This window comes from Rhizopus delemar, genomic scaffold (assembly GCF_000149305.1).
Source record: "Rhizopus delemar RA 99-880 supercont3.7 genomic scaffold, whole genome shotgun sequence".
Lineage (NCBI taxonomy): Eukaryota > Fungi > Mucoromycota > Mucoromycetes > Mucorales > Rhizopodaceae > Rhizopus > Rhizopus delemar.
In genome coordinates this window covers 2,194,399-2,218,702 of record NW_027137833.1, presented here as the reverse complement: position 1 = coordinate 2,218,702, position 24,304 = coordinate 2,194,399, and the positions used below count along the sequence as shown (strand labels likewise).

General features: G+C 35.4%; 5 protein-coding genes across 5 annotated transcripts; 4 read left to right on the top strand and 1 right to left on the bottom strand.

Moving 5' to 3' along the window:
• Positions 1–1,791: 1,791 nt before the first annotated feature.
• On the top strand, positions 1,792–5,362 carry RO3G_10056 (uncharacterized protein; the record flags this gene model as incomplete). The annotated part of the gene is made up of 7 exons (XM_067664641.1): positions 1,792–2,055; positions 2,114–2,486; positions 2,555–2,948; positions 3,002–3,452; positions 3,507–3,881; positions 3,951–5,238; positions 5,325–5,362. The coding sequence occupies 7 exons, from the start codon at positions 1,792–1,794 to the stop codon at positions 5,360–5,362; spliced, it is 3,183 nt and encodes a 1,060-aa protein (XP_067520742.1).
• Positions 5,363–6,787: 1,425 nt separating this feature from the next.
• RO3G_10055 (uncharacterized protein) lies at positions 6,788–8,097 on the top strand (the record flags this gene model as incomplete). Its single annotated transcript, XM_067664640.1, has 2 exons — positions 6,788–6,799; positions 6,865–8,097. 2 exons carry the CDS (start codon positions 6,788–6,790, stop codon positions 8,095–8,097), a joined length of 1,245 nt encoding a protein of 414 aa, XP_067520741.1.
• A 220-nt stretch (positions 8,098–8,317) lies between these two features.
• Positions 8,318–10,323, bottom strand: RO3G_10054 (uncharacterized protein; the record flags this gene model as incomplete). The annotated part of the gene is made up of 2 exons (XM_067664639.1): positions 8,318–10,236; positions 10,278–10,323. The coding sequence occupies 2 exons, from the start codon at positions 10,321–10,323 to the stop codon at positions 8,318–8,320; spliced, it is 1,965 nt and encodes a 654-aa protein (XP_067520740.1).
• A 1,796-nt stretch (positions 10,324–12,119) lies between these two features.
• On the top strand, positions 12,120–13,010 carry RO3G_10053 (uncharacterized protein; the record flags this gene model as incomplete). The annotated part of the gene is made up of 2 exons (XM_067664638.1): positions 12,120–12,288; positions 12,451–13,010. The coding sequence occupies 2 exons, from the start codon at positions 12,120–12,122 to the stop codon at positions 13,008–13,010; spliced, it is 729 nt and encodes a 242-aa protein (XP_067520739.1).
• Positions 13,011–17,308: 4,298 nt separating this feature from the next.
• Positions 17,309–17,818, top strand: RO3G_10052 (uncharacterized protein; the record flags this gene model as incomplete). Its single annotated transcript, XM_067664637.1, has 1 exon — positions 17,309–17,818. The coding sequence occupies one exon, from the start codon at positions 17,309–17,311 to the stop codon at positions 17,816–17,818; it is 510 nt and encodes a 169-aa protein (XP_067520738.1).
• Positions 17,819–24,304: the final 6,486 nt, after the last annotated feature.

Here is a 24,304-nt window from a genome sequence, read left to right as displayed (position 1 = left end):
TATACTTAAATAGCAGCGTTGTAGTAAGCTATGGTTGAGCCAGAGAGAGAGAGAGAGAAAGAGAGAATTCATACTGAGCTTGAATTCAACCTGGATGACAAGCATTGGTTCTAAATTGGGAAAATAAAATGAGTTCATCTTTTTGGCAGCATGTGTATTGGACTCATTTAACTGCAACAACAGTTAATACCTTTCTTTTCTTTACGTGTAATATTTTTTTTTTAAAAAAATGTTCGTTTGATGTTGAGTTTGAAATGTAGTATGCGAAAAAAAAAAAGGCTTAAAAATAGACATGAAGAAGCGAATTGACAAGAGTCGAGAGCAGGCTCTTTGTTGTATGCTCACTACACCAGCACAATTGATTTCAATCTTACAGCTAGATTATGTTTCAATTTGATCAATAAGACAGCGTGCCTCTCACGTATTCCTTTCTTTTTCTTGGAATAAAGCGATTTGCAAACTTTAAAATAATATGAAAGAGGGAGCATGTGTTAACTATAATTGAAGTGAGCACATAGAAAAAAGAGTAGGTTGCTTTAGTAAAAGTAAATGATATTAACCAAGTTACTACTCTAAAGAAAGTCGTATGAAGATCTTTCATACACACAGTAGGACATAGGCGGACGAATGAAGGAAAACAAAAAAACTCATGACTTTGTTTCAATAATGAGTTTTTATTGGTCAATTCGACTTTTTTTTTTTTTTAATTCGGGCAAAGTTGATAGAGACATTGTAAATAAGAAAAGAGAACATTCTGTCTGCAAACACATCTTTTCTATTACGCTTTTCTTTTTTCTTTTCACATCATTAATAATTCAATTCTTATAGCGCATAACACAAGATGATTGTCAAATATGATTTGTACTCTTTTTGACATTGAGATCAATTTTTATTTGTTACAGAATACGATTATGATTTAAAATACCATAAACATTCTAATAGAAAATGATTCATATCAATAGTGCATAGAATAACTCTTGAAAAGCAAAATATAAATAGGGCTTTGTACTAGTATCCCTTTCCCCCGTATCCATGCTTGTAACACAACTTTAATATCATATATAGCAAGGTTGGTTGTCATGGCGCTGCTCGATCACTCCTCATTGAAGTGTACAATGACTTTTCCATTCCAACACCCTTATCATACGATAGTCAAATTATGAACTGCAAACCTATATTCTTGGCTTTTCAAATAAACGCAAAAAGGAAGAAGAGATGTTCAATGAAAAAGACAACAAGGGAAATGAAACGAGTTGATTGATATTATAATTATCTTTGATGACCGTTGGTTGACCTGGGTTTGTAAGCGGATGGAATACCATCAATTAACAAAAGCTCAAGTTGATGTACAGCTAATAACAAAAGAGAAGCTAAAGATAGTTTGATGGTATAAGAAAAATGAGATAAAATGTCAATGTGTGCATTGTCTCAACGGATGATCTGTCAGAATATTGAAAAGAATGAGACATATTATTGAATGTGGTCTATTGTCTGAAACGATCGTTTGCTCCAAAGAAAAAACGATTTAATTATGTTTATTTGATTGGCCATTTCCAAAATAAATTTTTTTTTCTTCTACTTTTTATTATTTTAATTTCCTTCTTTCTTTTTTTTTTTGCATCCCTTCTTCTGTGTATTGCTTATAAACCAAGTGCAAGTGCTTGCAAAGTTACAAAAGCTATATTTTTTTTTTACTATTTACATAACCTGTATCCAATTTTACACATACATACTCCCCTCCCCCTATTTTTCTTACTCCACCGCCTCTTTATTTTTCTATATTTATTTGGTATGTCCTACAGATCCGGTCAAAAAGTCATCAGTGAGCCTTTTGACTTGTCTACTGTAAAAACAACCTCTCAAGAGTCCACTCATGCTCCTAAGCACAAAAGAATATTTGGGCTTGAGGAAGCACCTACTTTCTACCCCACAAAAGAAGAGTTTAAAGATCCTCTTGGTTATATTGCAAAGATTAGCGCTGAGGGTGCAAAATTTGGCATTGTCAAGATCATCCCACCTAGTGATTACAAGCCTGAATTTTCTCTTAAAACTGAGGTAAACAAAAAAAGAGGAACTTTTTAGATATGGAGGATTGAATGGGTTTTTTTTGTAGAGCTTTCGCTTTAAAACCCGTATTCAAAAGTTGAACAGCATGGAAGGTGAAACCCGTACGAATGTGAATTATTTGGAACAGCTCACAAAATACCATATCATTACTGGAAAGCCTGTTGCAAAGATTCCGCAATTGGATAAACGACCTATTGATTTATATAAATTGAAAAATGAAGTCGCCTCGAGAGGCGGTATTCAAGAGGTCACCAAGCAAAAAAAGTGGGCTGAGATTGGCAGAGTGTTGGGATATGCCCGCAAGAACTGTACTTCAATGTCAAATGCTTTAAAATCGGCATACTCAAAGATCATTTTGCCCTATGAAATATGGTATGCTCAACATAAAGAGGACGCTGAGAACCTTTTAAAGAAAAAAGGTACAAATTTCTGAAATAATGATCACACCGGAGATTTATTTTTAACGGCTTCTTTACACACAATTTAGACATTTCTTATATAAACGATGATAATAATGACACTTGTGAAATATGTCACAAGACACAGGATGAAGAAAATTTGTTGCTTTGCGATGGCTGTAATCGTGGCTACCATCTGTATTGTCTCACTCCTCCTTTGTCCAGTGTGCCAAAGACCGACTGGTACTGTTTACAATGTTTAACTGCCGTTGGAAAGGATTATGGCTTTGAGGATGGTTCAGAATATAGCCTAACTGACTTTCAGAAATTTTGCGATAAATTCAAAAAAGAATGGTTTTCCAAAACAAATGGTGTAATAACAGAAGAGGAGTGTGAAAATGAATTTTGGAGACTTGTAAATAATCCACATGAAACATGCGAAGTTGAATATGGTGCCGATCTTCACAGCACGCAACATGGAAGGTAAGCTTTTATTTTTTCACAGTATTAAAGCAGTATTTAAAGCTTCTTTACAGTGGCTTCATCGCTCCTGAACAAATGGCCCAAGGTGTCTTTGACCCCTGGAACTTGAATATGATACCTGTATCTCCGCAGTCTTTGTTTACGCATATCAAGACGGACATCAGTGGTATGATGATACCTTGGTTATATATCGGAATGTGCTTTTCTGCCTTCTGCTGGCATAATGAAGATCACTACACATATTCTATAAACTACATGCATTGGGGTGAGACGAAAACGTGGTATGGTGTACCTGGTTCGGATACAGCCAAATTCGAAGAAACTATGAAAAAGGCAATGCCAGAACTATTTAAACAACAGCCAGACTTATTATTCCAATTGGTTACCATGTTCAGCCCAGAAAGACTACTCAAAGAAAATGTTAAAGTTTATGCTGTCGATCAACGTCCAGGTCAGTTTGTTGTTACTTTTCCAAAAGCTTACCATTCAGGATTTAATCATGGTGTAAGTTAAATGTGCTGATATACTTTAAAACAAATTTACTAAAACTTCAAACAGTTCAATTTCTGTGAAGCTGTCAATTTCGCTCCCTTGGATTGGGTTGATTATGGACTAGAATGCGTTAAACGCTACAAGGAATTTAGAAGACAACCATGTTTTTCACACGATGAATTATTAGTCACTGCAGCACAGAACCTAAAGACTTGTTATAAATCTGACATTGACTGGTTAAAGCGCGGAATATCAGATATGCAGCAAAGGGAATTGGCTGATCGGAAGTCTGTTCGAACAAGAAAATTAAAAGAAGTGGCTTTGTCAGAGGATGACACACGTGAAGAATTACAGTGTGATTATTGCCACTGCTACACTTATTTATCATTTATTGGCTGTACTTGCTCAGATAGAGTTTCCTGCTTGGATCACAGTTCAGAGGTAAAAATACCAATCTTCATCTTTTTTTTTTTTTTTTCATTAACTTTTTTTTTTGTTGCTAATTAATAGTTATGTGATTGCTCAAGTTCTTCAAGAACTCTCTACCTTCGTTTCACTGACAAACAGTTAGATGATTTAGTAAAGAAAATCATGAATAGTGGCTACAGTCCTGAAAAGTGGACAGAAAAATTGAACAAGTTGATACAATCAAGGCCTACAATGAAAATGTTGAGTGAACTCTTAAAAGAAGGGGAAGAAATTGGAGTATCGTCAGAGTCTCTTGCCGCTTTACGTGACTTTATGGAAGTGATGGAACGTTGGGTCGCAGAAGCAGAGCGTGTCCTGGATCTGAAAGCAGATTCAAACAAATCAGTGTCGAAGGGACGTATTGAACGAATTCAAAGTTTATTAGAGCAGACGAGATCGATTGGATATGAGTTCCCTCACGTACCTCAGCTAAAGGAATATCTTGATAAGCTTCTTGCTTATGAAGCAACAATCACAGATGACTTGATGGCATCAAATGACAAACAAGCACAATATCCTGTCTATGTTGAAGGAAAGTCACTTCGAGCAGATTCTAAACGATTTATAAAACTGAGAGGCATCATCAAGTCATACTCTTGGTTGGCAGAGGTTGAAAAAGTCCTTAATGCTCCTTACAATGCCAAATCTATTCGAAAGCTCATTAAAGATGCCACTGATTTGGGTATCGCAGAGGGTCCCTGGCCTGAACGCTTGAATCTTATTGAGCAAGAAGCGAAGCGATGTTTACAATTTATTGAAAACTTGTGCCGCGGAAGACAAAAGATTGAACTCCATGAAGAGCAAAGTGTATTTTCAATTGGTCAAAATCATGAAAATCCGCAATTATCTTTTACTTTAGAGCCACATCTCCTTATTCGTCTGCAGAATGCGATGGCTCGTTCAAAGGTTATTTTGAATCAAGTTGAAGACATGCTGACAACGAAATGTACAAAAAGTGATATTTTGGAGCGACCTGCTTATGCTGATGGACAAAAGTTAATGTCAATTTGCAGAGAGATTGTATTCAAGTCAGAAAAAGTACAAAGATTGTCAGAAGCATTGTCAAGTATGAATGTCTGGAATGAAACAGTGAGAGCAACATTTATGCATGGTCGACAAAAGTCTTTAGAGTATGTGCTTCGAGAAACGCTATCCAATGTTGAAAACATTACCTTAAATCACCAAAAGCTTGGACTTTACTGTATTTGTCGAAAACCAGAATCTGGACTAATGATTGCATGCGATATTTGCAAAGAATGGTATCATAATCCTTGCGTTAGAGTACCACGAAGTGTAGTTCGTTCATCAATTTCCTATGTATGCCCTATCTGTAATAATGAAGAAAAGAAAAATTTAGCTCATATATCACGTCGACCAACGTTAGAAGAACTTCAAAGACTAATGGACATTGCACAGCCACTGATGTTTTGCCCAAAGGATTATTCATTAGTTAAAAGTATTTATGACCACACGGTTGAATTCAGAGCACATATACAATCATCTTGCTATTCATACATGAACAACCAAAGTATTGATGAAATTGGAAGATATTTGAGATGTTTGGAAGGTTTAGAAGTACAACTGCCGGAGGAAACTAGATTCTTGAAAGAAAAACTTCAAACACTGACTCCACCGCAGCCATTAAAAACATCTGTCTTGAAGGAGGAAAATAAAGAAGCAGAGTTACAACCACCGCGAAAAGAGAGATCAACAGTTTCAAATAAACTATCAATAAGTGCTTTACTACATACAACAGAACCAGATTATTACCAAGAAACTTATAAACCAGAATTTTCTGCTGTGCAGAATAACAACAATAGCAATACTGGTTTTAGATATGAGCAATCAGAAAGCATGGCAAATAGTAAGTCATTGACTTGTACGGAGCAAACCTAACTTTCTTCTTGACGTAGATCCATCACGCCTTTTATTAAAGACAAATAGTGGTACAAAACGACCAGCGGAGGATACATTGTCATCACCCAAGATTCAAAAAGTGAAGCTTACTGTCAGACCACCTACACCACAACCAATAATTAATAAGAAGCGTCAATACTCGTCAGAAGAAGAAAAGAATAGAATAAAAAAACAAAAAAATATTTATTGAAGAGATTAGGTTATTACAGAAAAACAATACCTTTTTTTTTCCCACAATACAATTACGATGTACACAATTTGTAAATTTAATATCTAAATATACGCACAAACAAAAAGAAATAAATTTATTTTCATTTAATAATCATTTGAAAATAAACATAAATATTTTTTGTAAAGACTTACATTCATCTTTTTAAAGGACAATCTTATTTTATTACAATCTTTATAATTTTCACGATGAAATATTTCTTGTGAAACATTTTTTGTTCAACATTGATCTGTGTAACTGTTATTGTATCCTTTGAAATGACAGGCACCAATCAGTTTCATTAACCTCAGCTTTGTCATTTCCGCCCATTCTTTTTTTTTTATTCAAATTTATTTTAGTATAAAAAGGAGCCTTGTTTGACCAAAAACAATCAAGTATGTAGGCTTCTTTTCATTCATCGATAAAGAAAATAAAGTTATAATAATGTATGCTATCATATAGCAAGCATTTAGCTTTTAAATAAAAAGGAATTTAAAACCATATCAATGATCGACCAATAGAATGAAAATTAATAGAAAAAAGTGTGACCCGTGAAAGGATGAGAAATGCTAAATTTGGTAACCATCGATCTCATTGGACCATTGATCTTTACCAGAAAAGATGTCCCTTTTTTCCTTGTATATAAAGGCCACGGAATAATTTGAATATCGTGATTTTTTTCAATTTAAATATCTCTTTAATTGCATGTCTTTTAAAGGGGAGAAACATATAGAAAAATCACAAGATTTTAGTGATGTCGGAAGTGGTAAATACAAGTACCTTTTTTAAATCAAAATGTAATTATTCATTGATTTTTCTTTAGTAGAACAGGACTATGAATATGGTCAAGAGTCTATTATGGACTGCAACCGTGAACACGCTGGTTCTTCAAAATTAGCTTTTTTTAATGTTGTATGTGTCGTTGCTGGTACAGGTACCCTTGGTTTACCTCAAGCACTTCAACAAGGTGGCTGGATCGGCTTGTTTGTAATCTTCTTATCCTGGTTGATGTCCGTTTACACCGGTATTCTTTTGATCCGTTGTCTATACTCCAACGGTAAAACACGTCTCAATACATATAAAGATGTAGCAACTGCTGCTTTCGGTACGATTGGTGGCTGGGTCACCTTCTTTTTCAATGCCTGGATTGTACTTGGTGTTCCTGTTCTGTACACTGTACTTGCAGGTTCAAACTTAAATCAACTCTGCAAAGGAACTGTTGCTGAAATCGGCCATGTTCCATGGACAATTATCTGTTGTGCAATAGTCGCTATCCCATACATCATTATCAAATCCATGAAAGAGGTTGCTTGGATGAGCGCTTTTGGTGCACTTGCTACTATTGTCGTTGTCTTGATTGTCTTGGTTTGCGCAGCTATTGATAGACCTAATCACATGGATGCTCATCACGAACCTGTCATTTGGGATATGTTCCCTATCGCATTAAGTACTATCTCCTTTAGTTTTGGTGGTAATGTTGTCTATCCTCACGTTGAAGCATCCATGAAGAAGCCTCGAGATTGGCCAAAGGTTATTGCTGGCGGTCTTACTGTCTGCGCTGTCTTGTACATTGTCACCGCTGTCACAGGTTACTTAGTCTACGGCGATCAAGTCCTCAGTCCTGTTTACGACTCCATCCCTGCTGGTGTTGCTCAAACTGTTGCCATTGTTATCATTACTCTTCATGTCTTGATGGCCGCTCCTATCCTTATTACTTCCTTTTCTCTTGATATCGAGGAAATGTTTAATCTTACTGTTGAAAGATTTGGCAAGGTCAAGGAATTCCTTATTCGTGCTACTCTTCGTATCTTGGTAATGGTCCTGGTTGGTGTCATTGCATGCTCTGTTCCTCACTTTGGCGCATTGATGTCTCTCATCGGTGCCTTTGCAAATTGTGCCCTGATCTTTATTTTCCCTGTTACCTTTTATTTGAAGCTTACTGGTGTTCGCAATAAGCCTTTCTATCAACTCATCTGGTGTGGCCTTACTGTTCTTCTCGGCCTTGTCGGTCTTATTTTTGGTACAAAAGAGGCTGTACAAGAATTAATTGTTGCATTCAAATAGATACTTGCTTTCTATATTTCCTTTTGTGTACATATTTATTTTATCACTGTTACTTTTATCAAATAAAGTGTAATTCAGTATTTAAAAAACAATCAAATCGTAACATTCAATTAATTATTGAACTTAAAAACTTTTTTTTTATTATTGTTGTTATTTTTGGAAGATACATCTATAAAAATTAAAAAAAAAAAAAAAAAAAAAGACAAAAAAAACAGCAGCTTTAAAACCAACTAGTCTTGGTCTGATATTGAAGAGGAATATTATCTCTTGCATTATTGTTTTTGATATTATTTCCATAACTGGGACGAGAGGAAAAACCAGATTCACGGCCATTGCTGTTATAATCATTGTTAATTTTTCTGTAATCTCTTCCACCAAAGTTGCTTCCACCACGTCCGCGACCACGACCACGGCCACTGAAGGAGCGAGTTTCTCGAGCAACAGACTCCAAAAAGCTTGGAATTTCTTGATTAGCTTCACTCAAGATACTAATCAGATCGTTCACAATATTCTTGTTATTGCGATTGAAGAAAGCGGTGGCTAAACCAGTATTACCAGCACGACCAGTACGACCAATACGATGAACATAATCGTCAATGTCAGTAGGCAAATCATAAGAAATAACATGAGAGACATTGGCAATGTCTAAACCACGAGCAGCGACAGCAGTGGCAACCATGATGGGTGTACGACCTGTCTTGAAGGATTCAAGTGCACGCTCACGTTCTCGTTGAGTACGGTCGCCATGAATAGCAGTAGCAGGAAAGTTGTGATCCAGTAAGAAATCTGAGAGAGCATCAGCCATACGTTTGGTTTCAACAAAAATTAAGCTAAGACCAGATACTTCGTTAGAATGGAGAATATCAAGCAAGACAGATCTCTTGTCTTCATCTTCAACATATTCAATCTTTTGAGTAATATTTTCAGAGGTAGAACCAACACGACCAACTGATAAGAAAATATAGTCCTTCAAGAAGTCACGAGCTAAATATTGGATATCACGAGGGAAAGTAGCAGAAAACATAAGGGTGTTGCGGTTTTCGACACCAGGCATATTCTCTTTTTCAACAATACGTCTAATTTGAGGTTCAAAGCCCATATCCAACATACGATCGGCTTCATCCAACACAAGATAACGAATTAATGAGAGTGATACACGCGCACGTTCAAGCAAATCGACAAGGCGGCCAGGGGTAGCAACTAATAAATCACAACCACGCTCAATATTACGGATTTGGGCACCAATGTCGGCACCACCATAAACAACGGCAGGTTTTACCCAAGAACGATAAGCAAACTTTTTGGCTTCATCATAAATCTGAGAGACGAGTTCACGAGTGGGGGCAAGAATCAACACTTGTGGATGGGCCTTACGAGTGCGATAAGCTGCATGAGGATCTTCTTCAGCAGGATAAATGGGACCCTTTGTAAACAGTTGTGAAAAGACTGGAAAAAGAAAACCGGCAGTTTTACCAGAGCCTGTTTGAGCGCAAGCCATTAAGTCTCTGCCAGCATCAACAATAGGGATTGAGTACTTTTGCACTGGTGTAGGGGTGGTGTATCTAGCTAATTCAATATTACTGATCAAATGAGCATCCATAGGAGGTGAAGTGAAAGTAGTAATGGGCTCAGGACAATCATGACCACTAGCTTCGACAGGAATATCATCATACTTCTCAAAGTTGATACCAGTGTGCTGCGTAATATTATCATCATGGGTTCCAAATAAATCTTTTTCAATGCGAGGATTGCGATTACCAATGTGATGTACATTCTCTTTCCAATAACCTTGTGTCTCATCACGGCGCTGGTAGTTGTAATCTTGACGGTTATTGTTATTACGGTAGCCGCCATAGGATCCACGTTCATAAAAGTCATTACGATTATTATTCCAGCGACTTCCGCTAGGCATATCTGAATAAGAAGAGTTCCAACCTCTTCCGCCACCACGGGATGCTGCACCTCCACGACTTCCGTTCCAATCATTCCAACCATTTGTTTTGGGTGTATGATGCTGACCAACATTGCTTGATCGATCTTCACGATTAACTTGATTTCTCAAATGAGGAGGAACATAACGAGATGTGGGTTTGGAATAGTTATTATTATTACTGAGGCTCATGCCAGCTAAATTAGAGCCTGTTAATATATCTTTGTATTATTGTTTGATTTCACTTTACCTAATTGCTGATCTAAGCTTCCTTTATTAGAAGACCCATTGTTCATAATCTAGTGAGATTATATTTTTATTAAAAAAGGGAGAAAAAAAAGAAAAGCCGTAGAATTTAGCTTTCTCATAAATATTCATTTTGCACAACAAATAGGGTCTCTCCATATCTAAAAAGGAAATCATGAAATTTTTTATTGGTTTCTGTCCAAATGTTTTACTACGCCACAGAATTAGTGTAATAAGAAACATCATAGAATACCACATAAAGCTCCTTTACACAACAAGATTAAACAAGATACTCCTTGAATTGTCTTGTCCTTCTTCCCCTACTTATGAATCTTAGAGCTATCATGCATTTAATTTAATAAGATCATCAACAACAACGGTCATCAGGCTCATATTGTTTATTCTTTAATAGTTTTAGAGCAGAAGAGGATTGCATCACTTTTCTTACAATCCTTTTATTTTTGTTGAATTATCTCAAATCTATACGCTTTTTTTAATGAAGTAATTTTCATAGTCCAAATAAATATAAGGTGTTTTGTTTTATATATTTTGTCTTCTTTTGTATGAAGGCATTCCTATTTCTGTTTTCTCTCCTTCTCTCTCGAAGATCATATTTGTACTAGCTTTCCTCTATAATATTGTATCATTTAAAACTACCATCTACAAAAATAAATATACTTAATTTTTAATAAATTAGTATGAGCAACGAGCCTTTTTATGATATTTTCGCTTTCAAGGTATAATAAGAGACGTTGAGTCTTTTGGTTCTATACAATTTTAAGTTCTAAATCATTTTAATCATCTTTTAACTTTTGTTCCACAATACATTTAAAGAACATTTGCTTAAGTATAGAAGTAAACTATATGACGACTTAAAATCTTTTACACAAAATCTTAATACACAGAAAAATAATTGATGAAAATCAACATAGACAAGCGTTTAATGTATCCAAAGTAAACGATTAGTAAATCATCAATTTAGCAATAAAAATTACACTGTACTATATTGCACTTTTTGAATTCTGAAAAAAGGTTCTGATATAATGAAAATGAAGAAATTCATTAAGGTCATTATCTTCATCGTAGGTTGTGTTTTATTCAAAAGAATAAAAAAAACAAGAGAGGACGAGATTCGATAAAGCGATGATTTTTTTAATAAGAAAATGATACTCTATTTATGCTTTCCATACACGGATATTTCATGCTATGGGTTAATAATTAATGAGTATGGTATAGCTGATGACAAATAGATAAGGGTTACGTGTTCTTCTATTGTTATATTTGTCATAAAATACTCGTATATGATTGACTGCGGCTGACTGTGATTTAGTTCCTGGATTTAATTTAGTTTAACCGTGCAATTACGCAGCATCTTATCCTTAATGAAGATTATCCGAATTAACCTGTAGCTTATTAATACTGTTTTCATATCGAGTTATGAATGATGGATACATCAGCTATTGTAAAGACAATCCACTATGATAATTTGCACTGGATTAATATTAAAAAAGATGCATTACAGCTAGTATCCAATTGTCCTGAATGTTAACAATTTAATATTGGCAAACACGGATATCACCATCCCCGTAGTATTCTACCAGATGGTCCTTTTGATCACGTCTGTATTGACCTTGGTACCCTGAACGTTACATCAACAGAAGGACACAATTTCATTTTAGTCCTAGTTGATCTTTTTACAAGATTTACAATTCTAAGACCATTAATGGATAAAACTGCAGTATCCATAGCTAATGAACTTAGAGATATCTTTTGCACTTTTGGTTGACCCAAAAAGCTTAGTTCAGATATCGGCACAGAATTCACTAATGAAATATTTAATTCATTAATGGAAACCTGTGGTATTGACCATGGACTTTCACTGCCTTATAACCCATTGGGTAATTCGACTAACGAATCGTTTGTTGGAATAGCCAAACGAGCTCTTGTTAAAAGATTACAAGGCAAGAAGGACGAGTGGAATCTTTTCCTTCCTAGTATTCAATATGCTATGAATAGTAAATATTCTAGATTACATCATTCCAGACCATTTGTGCTTATGTACAATAGGCAACCAAATGAATTCCAGGATTATTCTAATACACAATCCTCAATACCTAACTCTAGTCAGCAATATGCTAAAGTACTAGAAAATAAACTAGACAATATGAACAACATAGTAATCCCTGCTATACGTAACCGTATTATGACTACTCAAAGAATTGACAACGAGTATTTTACAAAGAAACACCGCATTGTACATCAACAATTTCCTACTAATAGCGAAGTTATGATAAAAATTGTGAATAGAAATAGTAAAACTGACCCAAGGTACGAGGGGCCCTTTGTCGTACATGGAGTCACAAAAAATGGTAGCTACATTTTGACGGATAAAACAGGTGCATTATTATCGCGCGACGTACCTACCTCGCACATCAAACTTATCTCTACAGACAACGTTGTTACTAATCGCGCTGACCAACAACAGTACGATGTGCAGGCAATTATCCAACATAAAGGAAATAACACTAGTAATTATAAATACCTAGTAAGATGGAAAGGTTATCCTCCAGAATATGATACCTGGGAGCCTGCCTCAAGTTTTGATGACATGAGTATGATAGAACAGTACTGGGCAAGACGTAACGTCAATAATAACATTGGCAAACGTAAACGCTCATCTCATACTAATTTGCCAGCCAAGACTAATAATCTTAACAAAAGAAGCAAGACAAAGTAACGAGCTGAATGTGGTCTTTTCCCATTACTTTTTTTCCTAAACAGGTTTTTATGGGTTTTTATCGATTATATACCAGAAGAGCATACTCTCTCTTTTCTTCACACTTACGTCTTTAATATAAACAACCTAAGCAATCATATTAGATATAATCCATGTACTCTTCTGTAATGAGTTGTTTTGTCAAGCCAGAGAGGAGAGAGAGAGAGAGAACCGGACAGGAACTAAGAAGCTTGGATAGACAACTAAAAGAGGACAAGAGAGGGTGGCGTTATGGGCTTGAAGGTGTGAACTGCAAATAGGTCTTACGATAGTTGATAAGTAAGAACGATACAAAGATAAGTAAGATAGGAATAGACGGACAGCCTAATAGAGAGAATGATACTTGATGGTTGACTGATGTTTATTTAAATAAAAGATTATGGGTATTTATACTATTATGAGGAATGTGGAATATGATTCTTATTAAATTGAGGGTTTTGTTTATAATTAAAAAGAATGTGCCCTAAGTGCCGATAATGTCATGACATCTTCGTTATTCATGATGTTCATCGGTTGTTCCAACCTGGAAGGGGGCAATGATGTATCCATAATTCATAACTCGATATGAAAACAGTATTAATAAGCTACATGTAAAATATATCCAATAGATAGGCTACAGGTTAATTCGGATAATCTTCATTAAGGATAAGATGCTGCGTAATTGCACGGTTAAACTAAATTAAATCCAGGAACTAAATCACAGTCAGCCGCAGTCAATCATATACGAGTATTTTATGACAAATATAACAATAGAAGAACACGTAACCCTTATCTATTTGTCATCAGCTATACCATACTCATTAATTATTAACCCATAGCATGAAATATCCGTGTATGGAAAGCATAAATAGAGTATCATTTTCTTATTAAAAAAATCATCGCTTTATCGAATCTCGTCCTCTCTTGTTTTTTTATTCTTGTTTAGGATAGGGGGTTTTAGGTAAAAGTAGTATAACAACGAAGATAAAGAAATACTGTTAGAACTTGGTATTTCTTTATTAAGTTAAGATAACTAAGATTGAATATGATAAATTCTACATGTAAAAAGTGAGAGTATTTATAGACATGATACGGATAAAGAATTAGGACAGATTTATGATCAATTCGACAGAATAGATGATTACTATTTCTAATTATTAGTTTAGCCTGTTCCTAGCTTGTATTGTCAATTATGCTATTGGGATGGTTTCAGATAACTCTGGATGAAGGACTATTTAGGAGACGGTACGGATGAATATAAAATTCTCTAGTTCCGTGATTGGATATTATGGCTAATAATAATATCTCAGTTAGGATAAAGGTTTACATGACTTAATGATGATCCGGTAAGTAATTGTCATTCCTTATTCAACATGCTCATATCATCAATAAACTGTATTACAACCATGTCATATTATTTGACTGTGTGAAGTTAATATGAATAAAGCTTAATATAAAAATCTAATCAAAGTCTTTTATTGATCTGTGCTGGGAATAATGTTATAAATGATTCCAAAATTATGTCAACATATTATTTAGGATCATATGAGATTCCTTTTACTAAAATAAAGTGACTATAATCTTATGTATCCTTAACAATTCTCTTGGATTTTTTTTTTAAGGAGGCAAAGCTCAAGCTTATTGATGTGACGATATAATCAAGTCACGATAACTGTTTTTGGGTTTTTCAATGTTAAAAGTATATGCAATAATATATAAATATAATTTTTTTTTGTTGTTGTTGGATTAGTTGAGAGATGAATAGGTAAGAAGAGCTGTCAATAGTGATCTAGACTAATGGAATGAGAAAAGAGGTAAGGCACGGTGAGCGCAACCTTGAAGAAAGAGTTCTTCTCGGTAAGCCTGTCGGATGAGCCTGCGGGCGCTTTGAATGATAATAGACGGAGCAAAAGGTTGATTGTTGAAAATCAGCTGCCAGGTAGCACGCCATACAGCCAGTAATGTATATCCAACCACTATAGCTGGAGAGACAGGCAGAGGGCAGCAGATAGGCGGAGGAAATTCCAGATGGAAAAGGGCTTTCTGTAATTGGTTTGTCGTCAGAGGTAGAAGACGAAAATACTCATCCCAAACAGTTTGCCAAACGAGCCATTTTTTTGGGCAGTCATAGAGGAAATGTTCTAAAGTATCCGATCCAGTAGCACACACGGAGCATGTATCAAAAGGAAAATAAGATGGTATCAATCGATTCAACAGGGAGCGATGAGGGATCTTGCGGTGTAAAAGACGATACCAAACATTACGACAGGCATGAGAGACAGGGTAGCCCCAGAATTTTTTCCATGCTAATGCTGTCAGAGGAGATGTGTAAGTTGATGAAGTCAAATCCTGAAGACAAAGGCGGCGGAACTGCTTTGACGACATCGGGCTTGAAGAGGCGCCGGATAATAAACCCAGAGCCGAGATAAAAGGAGCGGCATCAATACCATGGGAGAGATCCGGTTTGAAGGGATTAGGACCTAAATGGGCATAACATGGTGAAATAAATGGACGAACAAGAAAGGGAGAAAGCAAAATTGAATTATGTCGTACCATCCGGAGAAAACGACGGGCGAGATAAGGGTGCACCTGGAGTTCGGAATTTGTGCGGGCACGAAGGCGATTGGTAGTAGGGTCAACGAGGTAGACGAGAGACAGACGCAGCTGAGATATCGAGCGTTTCAGTGATGGAACCGGAGGAGCACGTAATACCCCAGATATTGGTAATTGAAGGCAGGTATTTGCGTTCACTATTACCGAATGGAAATTATGAGGTAGGCGATCAATAGCTTGGAAGAATAAATGAAAGGGACTGCTTGACGAGCGCACGTAGGGTGGTCGTAGATCGTGAAAGACAAAGGAAAGTCGATAATCAGCCAAGGGCCAAGTAAATACTGAGGAAGTGGTATCCGACTGTAAATGATGAAGGAGACAGTCAGCTAGTCGAGGCAAAACTACAGAATTACAAATCATCGGCGAAGTCCAAAATGTCGCAGGTGGGCCTATAGGTGCACCGCTTAAAAGTGGAATGAGCTATCGAAGTTGGAGAGCGTGTTGTTGAATACCAGGATCAAGTACACCAAGGCCACCTGAAGAGCGAGGCAAACACATTGTAGAAAGGCTGATCTTGGGGAACATACGAAAAGTCAAAAAGGAGGACATTATTCCTTTAAGTTTGCTGATAAAACTGGATGGGACATATGTAAGGCGGAGAACGTGCCAAAGCTTCGATAAGACTAAGGTGTTGTATAATGGTTTAAATGATAAAGAAAAAGGTAGAAACAAAGATCAAGAAACAGTTTGGGTACTTTTTGAGACTGATCTTTATTTCAGTTTAAGTTAAAGTAAAAATTATTCTAATTGAAGGCAGGTATTTATATCTTATTGAGTGAGTGGCTTGATATCTTCTATTGTTATCGTTCTTCTAATATTCAGGTACTTTAGCAAGTGTTATCTATAATTATGATTATGAAAACTTTTCATTTGTTCTTTTGTATGTCTGTCATAGATTATCTTTTATTCTGGGAACTCCTCACTGATTTGAATAACGTTATTTTACGCGTTATTTCAATTATGTGAAAGATGAGCAATACTCCTGACATTGGATTGGATTTGGTTATTTTAGTTGATACGTCTTCTTATCAAAGAACTCTCATGAATACGATACATGTTCTTTTAGAACATGTTTAATTGGAGTTGATTGTATGATCTTATTTAAATAAACTTGTATTTTATTTTATTTTAATTATGATCTTGTATTAAGACTTATATTTATTAATGTCAACTACAATCAGTTACTGTTCTACAACATGGAATACCTTGAAAAAACGCTTGTTTAGGCAGTATTGTGGTATTTACACATGTAATAAAGTAATAATATAAGTTACTACGAACAATGGTCCTCCGAATTAGGAATATCGGACATTGTATTACGCCACTTCAAATAAAATCCCGATCCACTCCAGAATATTCTAATAAGTTCCTGGATCAGGATTAATAATTACTTCTTGATAAGAAGATGTTAAACTATGCCAATCATGTAAATAACTCATTGTCTAATATCGATTAATAATCAATAGTCATATACTGTAAATATTAATATTTAGCCGTGATTAGAAAAGTATAAATACCCTCATATTTTTAACTTGAATAAAGGACAATCTACTTTGAGTCTCACTTATTTTTATATTTGTTGATTGACTTAGTACTTTTTATATTATAAAACCTCAAATATCACATTTTTTTAAGTGAATACACCACGATATTGTTCTGAAATCAAGATGTCTGCTACTGGTAACTCTACTCCTGCTACTCCCAATACTCCTGTTCCCATTGACTACGCTATGGAATTGATCAACTCTCCTGAGCAAGTCGCTGATGCTGTCTTAAAGGAAACGGAAGACTATGCTAGCTCTTTAAATGAGTTGTCTATAAATGAAGATAACCGAGCCATTTCCTCTTCTTCTGAAGACAATTTATTGGAAATGAAAAATGCTAAAAGGGTGGCATATGACCTCCTTGAACGAGTTCGGGTGGAACTCACTTGTATGTATGCAAATCCTCAGGCTTCTATGGATGAAATTAACCAAGGAAGAGAGGTAGTTCAACAGGCTAAATACCGATATAACGGTATAGTTGAGCTATACAATGAATGCGAGAAAAATAGGATGCATAAGCCTATGTTGTCTCACGCCGGGAACTCTAGATCTGCTGTCAATAAGGAACATACGGCACAGGACGAATGGTCAAGTTTCAATAACAGCAAGATCAGCCGCTCTGAGCTGTTGTAGAACAGTAACTGATTGTAGTTGACATTAATAAATATAAGTCTTAATACAAGATCATAATTAAAATAAAATAAAATACAAGTTTATTTAAATAAGATCATACAATCAACTCCAATTAAACATGTTCTAAAAGAACATGTATCGTATTCATGAGAGTTCTTTGATAAGAAGACGTATCAACTAAAATAACCAAATCCAATCCAATGTCAGGAGTATTGCTCATCTTTCACATAATTGAAATAACGCGTAAAATAACGTTATTCAAATCAGTGAGGAGTTCCCAGAATAAAAGATAATCTATGACAGACATACAAAAGAACAAATGAAAAGTTTTCATAATCATAATTATAGATAACACTTGCTAAAGTACCTGAATATTAGAAGAACGATAACAATAGAAGATATCAAGCCACTCACTCAATAAGATATAAATACCTGCCTTCAATTAGAATAATTTTTACTTTAACTTAAACTGAAATAAAGATCAGTCTCAAAAAGTACCCAAACTGTTTCTTGATCTTTGTTTCTACCTTTTTCTTTATCATTTAAACCATTATACATCATTCCACATATTTTCAATTGGATTTAAGTCTGGAGACTGTGGAGGCCATTCCATTGTTGAAAAATCCTGTTTAGACAACCATTCAGATACGATTTTGAACTTATGCTTCGGATCGTTATCTTGCATAAGTTCAAAATCAGTCATTTTCAGGCCATTTTCTTTACAATAGTCGGTCATATACTTCACCAAATCATCTTGCAATACAGATAAATAGACGTTCTTGTCCATATTCTTGCCTACGTCGACAATATACCCAACCCCGTACCAGCTAATACAGCTCCAAACCATAAGTGAGCCTCCACCGTGTTTTACAGTTTGCTTTACATGCCTTCTTTTAAGCTTCTCATTTGGTTGTTTCCAAGCATAAAGCTTACCATCTGATCCAAAACGATTAACTTTAGTCTCATCAGACCAAATCACGCGTTTCCAGTCTTCTATGGTCCAGTCAACGTGATTAAGAGCCCAGTCCAATCGCTTTCGTCTGTTTACTTCACTGAGCAATGGTTTTTGAGGCTTCACAAAAGATGTTAAACCAGACCTACGCAACGATCTTCGAACTGTTTCGGCAGATACAGTCTTTTGCAAGTCATTTTCAAGTGTGTTTCTGGCTTCTACTGCATTCTCTTGACCTTTAACTGTTACTAATCTGACTAAATACTGATCATCCCTGCTGCTGTGTCGTATTTACCCCATTAAATACTTATTATTCGTATGAGATTACTCAAATCTTATATAAGAAATAACAAATACTGAATACATAATATTATATATTACATATTCTCTAAGACTCATTTACAATATTAACCATATACAATATTTATATTATTCAAGTTCAATACTAAAATTGACCTTGAACTCACTTCGGTCCCTGAATAACTTTATTTCCTATATAAAGGCGTAGTTTGATTAAATGGGTTCTCTTTCTCGTCTTGAAATCTAATAAAGAGGTTACATAGAGACTCATTCACTAGTTTTCAAGTACTATCTCCTTTTAATTCTCAAATTTTTATCTGCAAATATCTCAAAAGTGTCTTTTTTTTACTGATGATCTTTTTTTGGAAAGCCTATTCCCCTCAATCGTTGAAAGACCGATATCTTCTTTTTTGTATTTTTGAGGGCAAAATGCGGAAATCAAAAGCAATTTGCGATTATTTTGTTCAGAAGAATACAGTAGTTACAAAAACTATTGCAACGCGAGTTCAAATCTCGCACGGAGACCAACATCTCTCCAACGATTCAACGTATCAATGTAAGATTATAGTCATTTGTAAAACTGCATCTTGGCTCTTATGAGACATCACAGCGTATCGCTTTCCTTTGCTAGTCATGGAGATATTGTCAAATTAATGTCACATTTTTAAAAATAGCGATATTTCATTAATTGTATTATTTAACTTCAAAACGTGCATGCCACCTTTTGCTTTAATAGCTGCATCTATTCTTGCTAGCATATTGTTGATATACCTTTGGCAAATATATCTGTTAGATATATTTCATTTTACGTATAAGTTTTGTCACTAACGGTCCAAAATTGTCGCATGTGTCTTAAATGCACTCAGTAGTAACATAAGTTGATGCCATACGTGCTCCACAGAGTTTAAGTTTGGGATTTATGATAAGCAGTGTTAACGTAGTGTACCCTACGTTCTTTTCATCATATCGTTGTCGACCGAGATGTATGTTTAGGCTCAATGTCCCGTCGAAAGTAAATTTGTGTTTTGTGCCATTTGAAGCACTTCGATGTATACAGGTAGTTTATGCCAAGAATATGTTGATGTACTTCCAAATTCAATATCTAACCGCAAGCTTGATATGCATATCCAGGACCTCATAAAGATGCGCGTCTCCATAAAGTTAAATCAGACCCGCCATGCTTCACTGTAAGGTCGAGGTGATATGGTCGCAATATGTTGCTAGCTCTTGTCCAATAGTATTTGACGCCATCGGTGCCCCAAATACTAGATTTTGTTTCATTGGAGAATACTGCCTGTTTTCATCGATCAACACTCCAATCCTTATATCCTTTTGCCTATGCCAAGCTATTTTAAATATACTTAAATGTTAAACGTAGCTTCTTTTTCTGTAGCTTTGCATGCACATTCTTTTTTTTCAGGATGTTTACTGCAGTGACATAAGACATAGAGAGTCCTAGCTCCATTAGCCTGAGGAACTTGCCTCTAGCTGTCTGTATATCTCCTTTGAGCATCAATAATCCAACGTACTTTCTAGTTAATACAGGAGGAACCACAGGATGGACGCCTTTGCATGCTGTACCACTCTTTAAAAACTTCTTTACGTAACGGTCTGCTACTGATGAATGTATTCCAAAAGTTTCTATAATTTCTGTGAATGATCTAATTTCAAAAATAGCTAATCTAATGTTGACTTGCTTGCTGTAGGGTGTGGGTGTTAGTAGATTATAGATATAAGACGTGAATGCATAAACAATAAAAAAATGAATTAAATTGAACGAACTAGAATCTGCTTGAATAATAATCTCAAAGCATACTCTCAGGGTAATTGGCATAAATCAAAATGAACAAGGTTAGCCCTAGGAATATAGAGAATTTTGCAACTCAAATGGCGCGATCCAGTTTTCGAATAAAGAAAATTTCAAAAAAGCGGAACTCGAAATCGCGTACATCCATCATTTTGTTTCCATAATATTTGACAATCTAGTATATTAAAGAGCGGAGGCCAGTTTATGCACTGTGGGGAATACAGCGTGATACCTGGATTTCACATAAACTGAGAGCCGATTTACCTCAAAATTGCAAATTGTTGCAATAGTTTTTGTAACTACTGTATAAATAGCCCAATATTTCTTATTCTTTTAATTACACTTACTTATACTTACTTTTACTTACTTCACTTTATTTACTTTTTGATTATTTTAATAAATATCATTCAAAGTAAATCTCTTTTATTTTTCTTTTATTTTACTTAACATCAAGAACAAGAAGTCCCTTGAAGTATATACACTTCATTGTAAATCCTTTTTATTTTACTTTTATTTTATCTTTTTATTTTACTTTACTCTAAACAGTTTGATCTACTTTATACGATCTGGTGGTCACTATAACAAGCGAATCAAGCCAAATCTGACTCATATAAAAGCAACTCTTACAGTGGCTCACAAAATTGTACAAGTGTTTTGCATTTTTTGCTTCTGTAGGATTTATCGACAATATAACGATAAATAAGCTACAGCATGTTATACATCATTCGAAAGTATAGCGTCTTGGCTTTCTGTTAATATTATTTAGTCGGCGATAAAATCAGATATGATGGAGTTATGACCGATTACAAATGCCGACTACACTTGTACAATTTTGGGACCGTTTCAAATATTTCAATATCAGCTTATGATCTTGCTCGTCACAGCGCGTAAGCCACCAGAAAAGATTTTTTTTATTCCTCAATGCTCAAAGTATGCTTTTCTTTCCTTTTCTGCCATTTTTCTTACATCTACAGGAGCTAACTGCTAAATAAAAGTGTACCAACGTCCAATATGCAACCTATCAGTGAAGATCTTCGTAATCGTATCATCAACTGCTTAAAAAATGGATACTCTATATCAAAAACAGTAAAAAAAAACTGGAGCAAGCCGTGGAACTGTTCAGAATGTTCGAAAAACAATAAAAAAACGAAGTAAAGAGCATTAAAGCAGGTCGCCCCAAGTTACTCAGCATGAGATATTTGCAGATAAAAATTTGAGAATTAAAAGGAGATAGTACTTGAAAACTAGTGAATGAGTCTCTATGTAACCTCTTTATTAGATTTCAAGACGAGAAAGAGAACCCATTTAATCAAACTACGCCTTTATATAGGAAATAAAGTTATTCAGGGACCGAAGTGAGTTCAAGGTCAATTTTAGTATTGAACTTGAATAATATAAATATTGTATATGGTTAATATTGTAAATGAGTCTTAGAGAATATGTAATATATAATATTATGTATTCAGTATTTGTTATTTCTTATATAAGATTTGAGTAATCTCATACGAATAATAAGTATTTAATGGGGTAAATACGACAACTTTTTTAAAACATGAATAACTCTATGAATACTTACCCTACAAAAAAAACAAAAATATCTATAAATTTCTTTATTTTGTTCGCACCTAAATCTTTTCTCAAAGTTAAAAAAGGTGCAATACAGCAAGATATAATGGTTTCTCATAAAAAAATATAAAATCCACGGATCTATGATTGTTAGGTTTGTTAAAATTCTACGTCAAAGCTCCTACATTATTTGTAGTGAGAGAACACTCAACCCATACGGTAGCGCCCTAACCACTACGACAAACACCCACACCTGCGTTCTTAGTTTAGACGAAACATTATTTTTTTATTGGTCATATGCAGGCGACTTATTTTGTCATTAATTGCTGACCACAGAACGAACTGGGAAAGCATACAAACTATTAAGGGGGAAGGGAAGGGAGGGTAAGCAGAACAATTATTTTGGCTGAAGCGACAGACGAAGACTTGGAACAGAGAGAGAGAGACATGCTTCATTAAGCCCGAGGAGGGCATCCTTGCAACGCTGATAATGCTGCTCACCAAACAGCACACAACACAGACCGACCCAGAACAGCAGCGGCGTCAAAACCCTGGGAGGAAAGAGAGAACAGAAGAGGATGTTGTAAACATAGTTATTTTCTATAAGATATCAGTTGTATTAAAATAATAACGATACACAAAGATTAAACTATGATTGAACAATTCCACACTTTTCCAAATTTAGAACAATAAGATCAGTATTTGTCATCCTAGCGAGTCTAATCAATTGTCAACCCCAAAAGTAATTAGATCAAAGTTAACTGACTGGTTATTATTTCTATTGTTCAACTTCAGATGCATATATTAGAACATCGACAAGCTTTAGCTTAATCATTGGTTCTTCAGCACGACATCGTTGCCGAGTCTATATCTTTTATATCTACGCTCACAAAGAATATAAATAGATGCCAACTTTTTATCCATTAAACGGGGCTCTTTTGCAATATAAAGAAATCTGCAATAAAGAAGGATTTTAATTTTATATTGCTGCTATTGTTTTTTTGTTTAATTTTTTTATTTAATTTTACGATTAAAACTGAGGATGCCAACGGGGACGCCGAAAGGGAGGGAAGGTGGACTAGATACCCAGCTGGCACGCGACGCAACACACAGGCGGGACACACCGAAAGCCAGAGACGACGCACGTTAGGGAAGTCATGAGACCGTGCGTGGAAAGGTCGGTGCGGGGAAGGCAGGATTCGAACCCGCTTGTTCAGAGAACACTCAACCCATACGGTAGCGCCCTAACCACTACGACAAACACCCACACCTGCGTTGTTAGTTTAGACGAAAATTTTCTTTTATTAATTTATAATGAGTATATAGACAAGCGATAAAGATCATGATAGTCATACTCCAGGACAAACAAAAAGATAAAGAAGCAAAAAACACTCACAGAGCACATAAGAGCGAAAAAAGAAAAGAGGAAGGGTCTGTGGTGGCGCCAATTACTGAGTTACTCGTCAACACCATGGTCTCCTCCGCATCGTGCGCTAAAATGGTTTAGCAGTGGGAGGTAGAAGCCAGAGGGCGAATCAGAGCGCTGGTCACTAGTGATCGTTGGTAGCAAAGGACTTGTCAATCCAGACTTGACCTGGCAGAGTGGCAGAGTTATATTCGATGTCGGGGTGGCAGATCTTATCAAAATGACAGAGTGTCATGTTTTGACATGTCAATAAGATAACAGTCTTATCATTCTAAGCTAAATCTTTACAAATGAGTTTGAATACAGTAGCGGACAAAACTGGTGCACAAAACTTTTTTTCAGCTTTTAACTACCATTACTTGCTCATGGTAATCGAAATAGCTATGAAACTATATTAGAAGAAAGATATACTAGCCATTGTAATTTATGTGCATT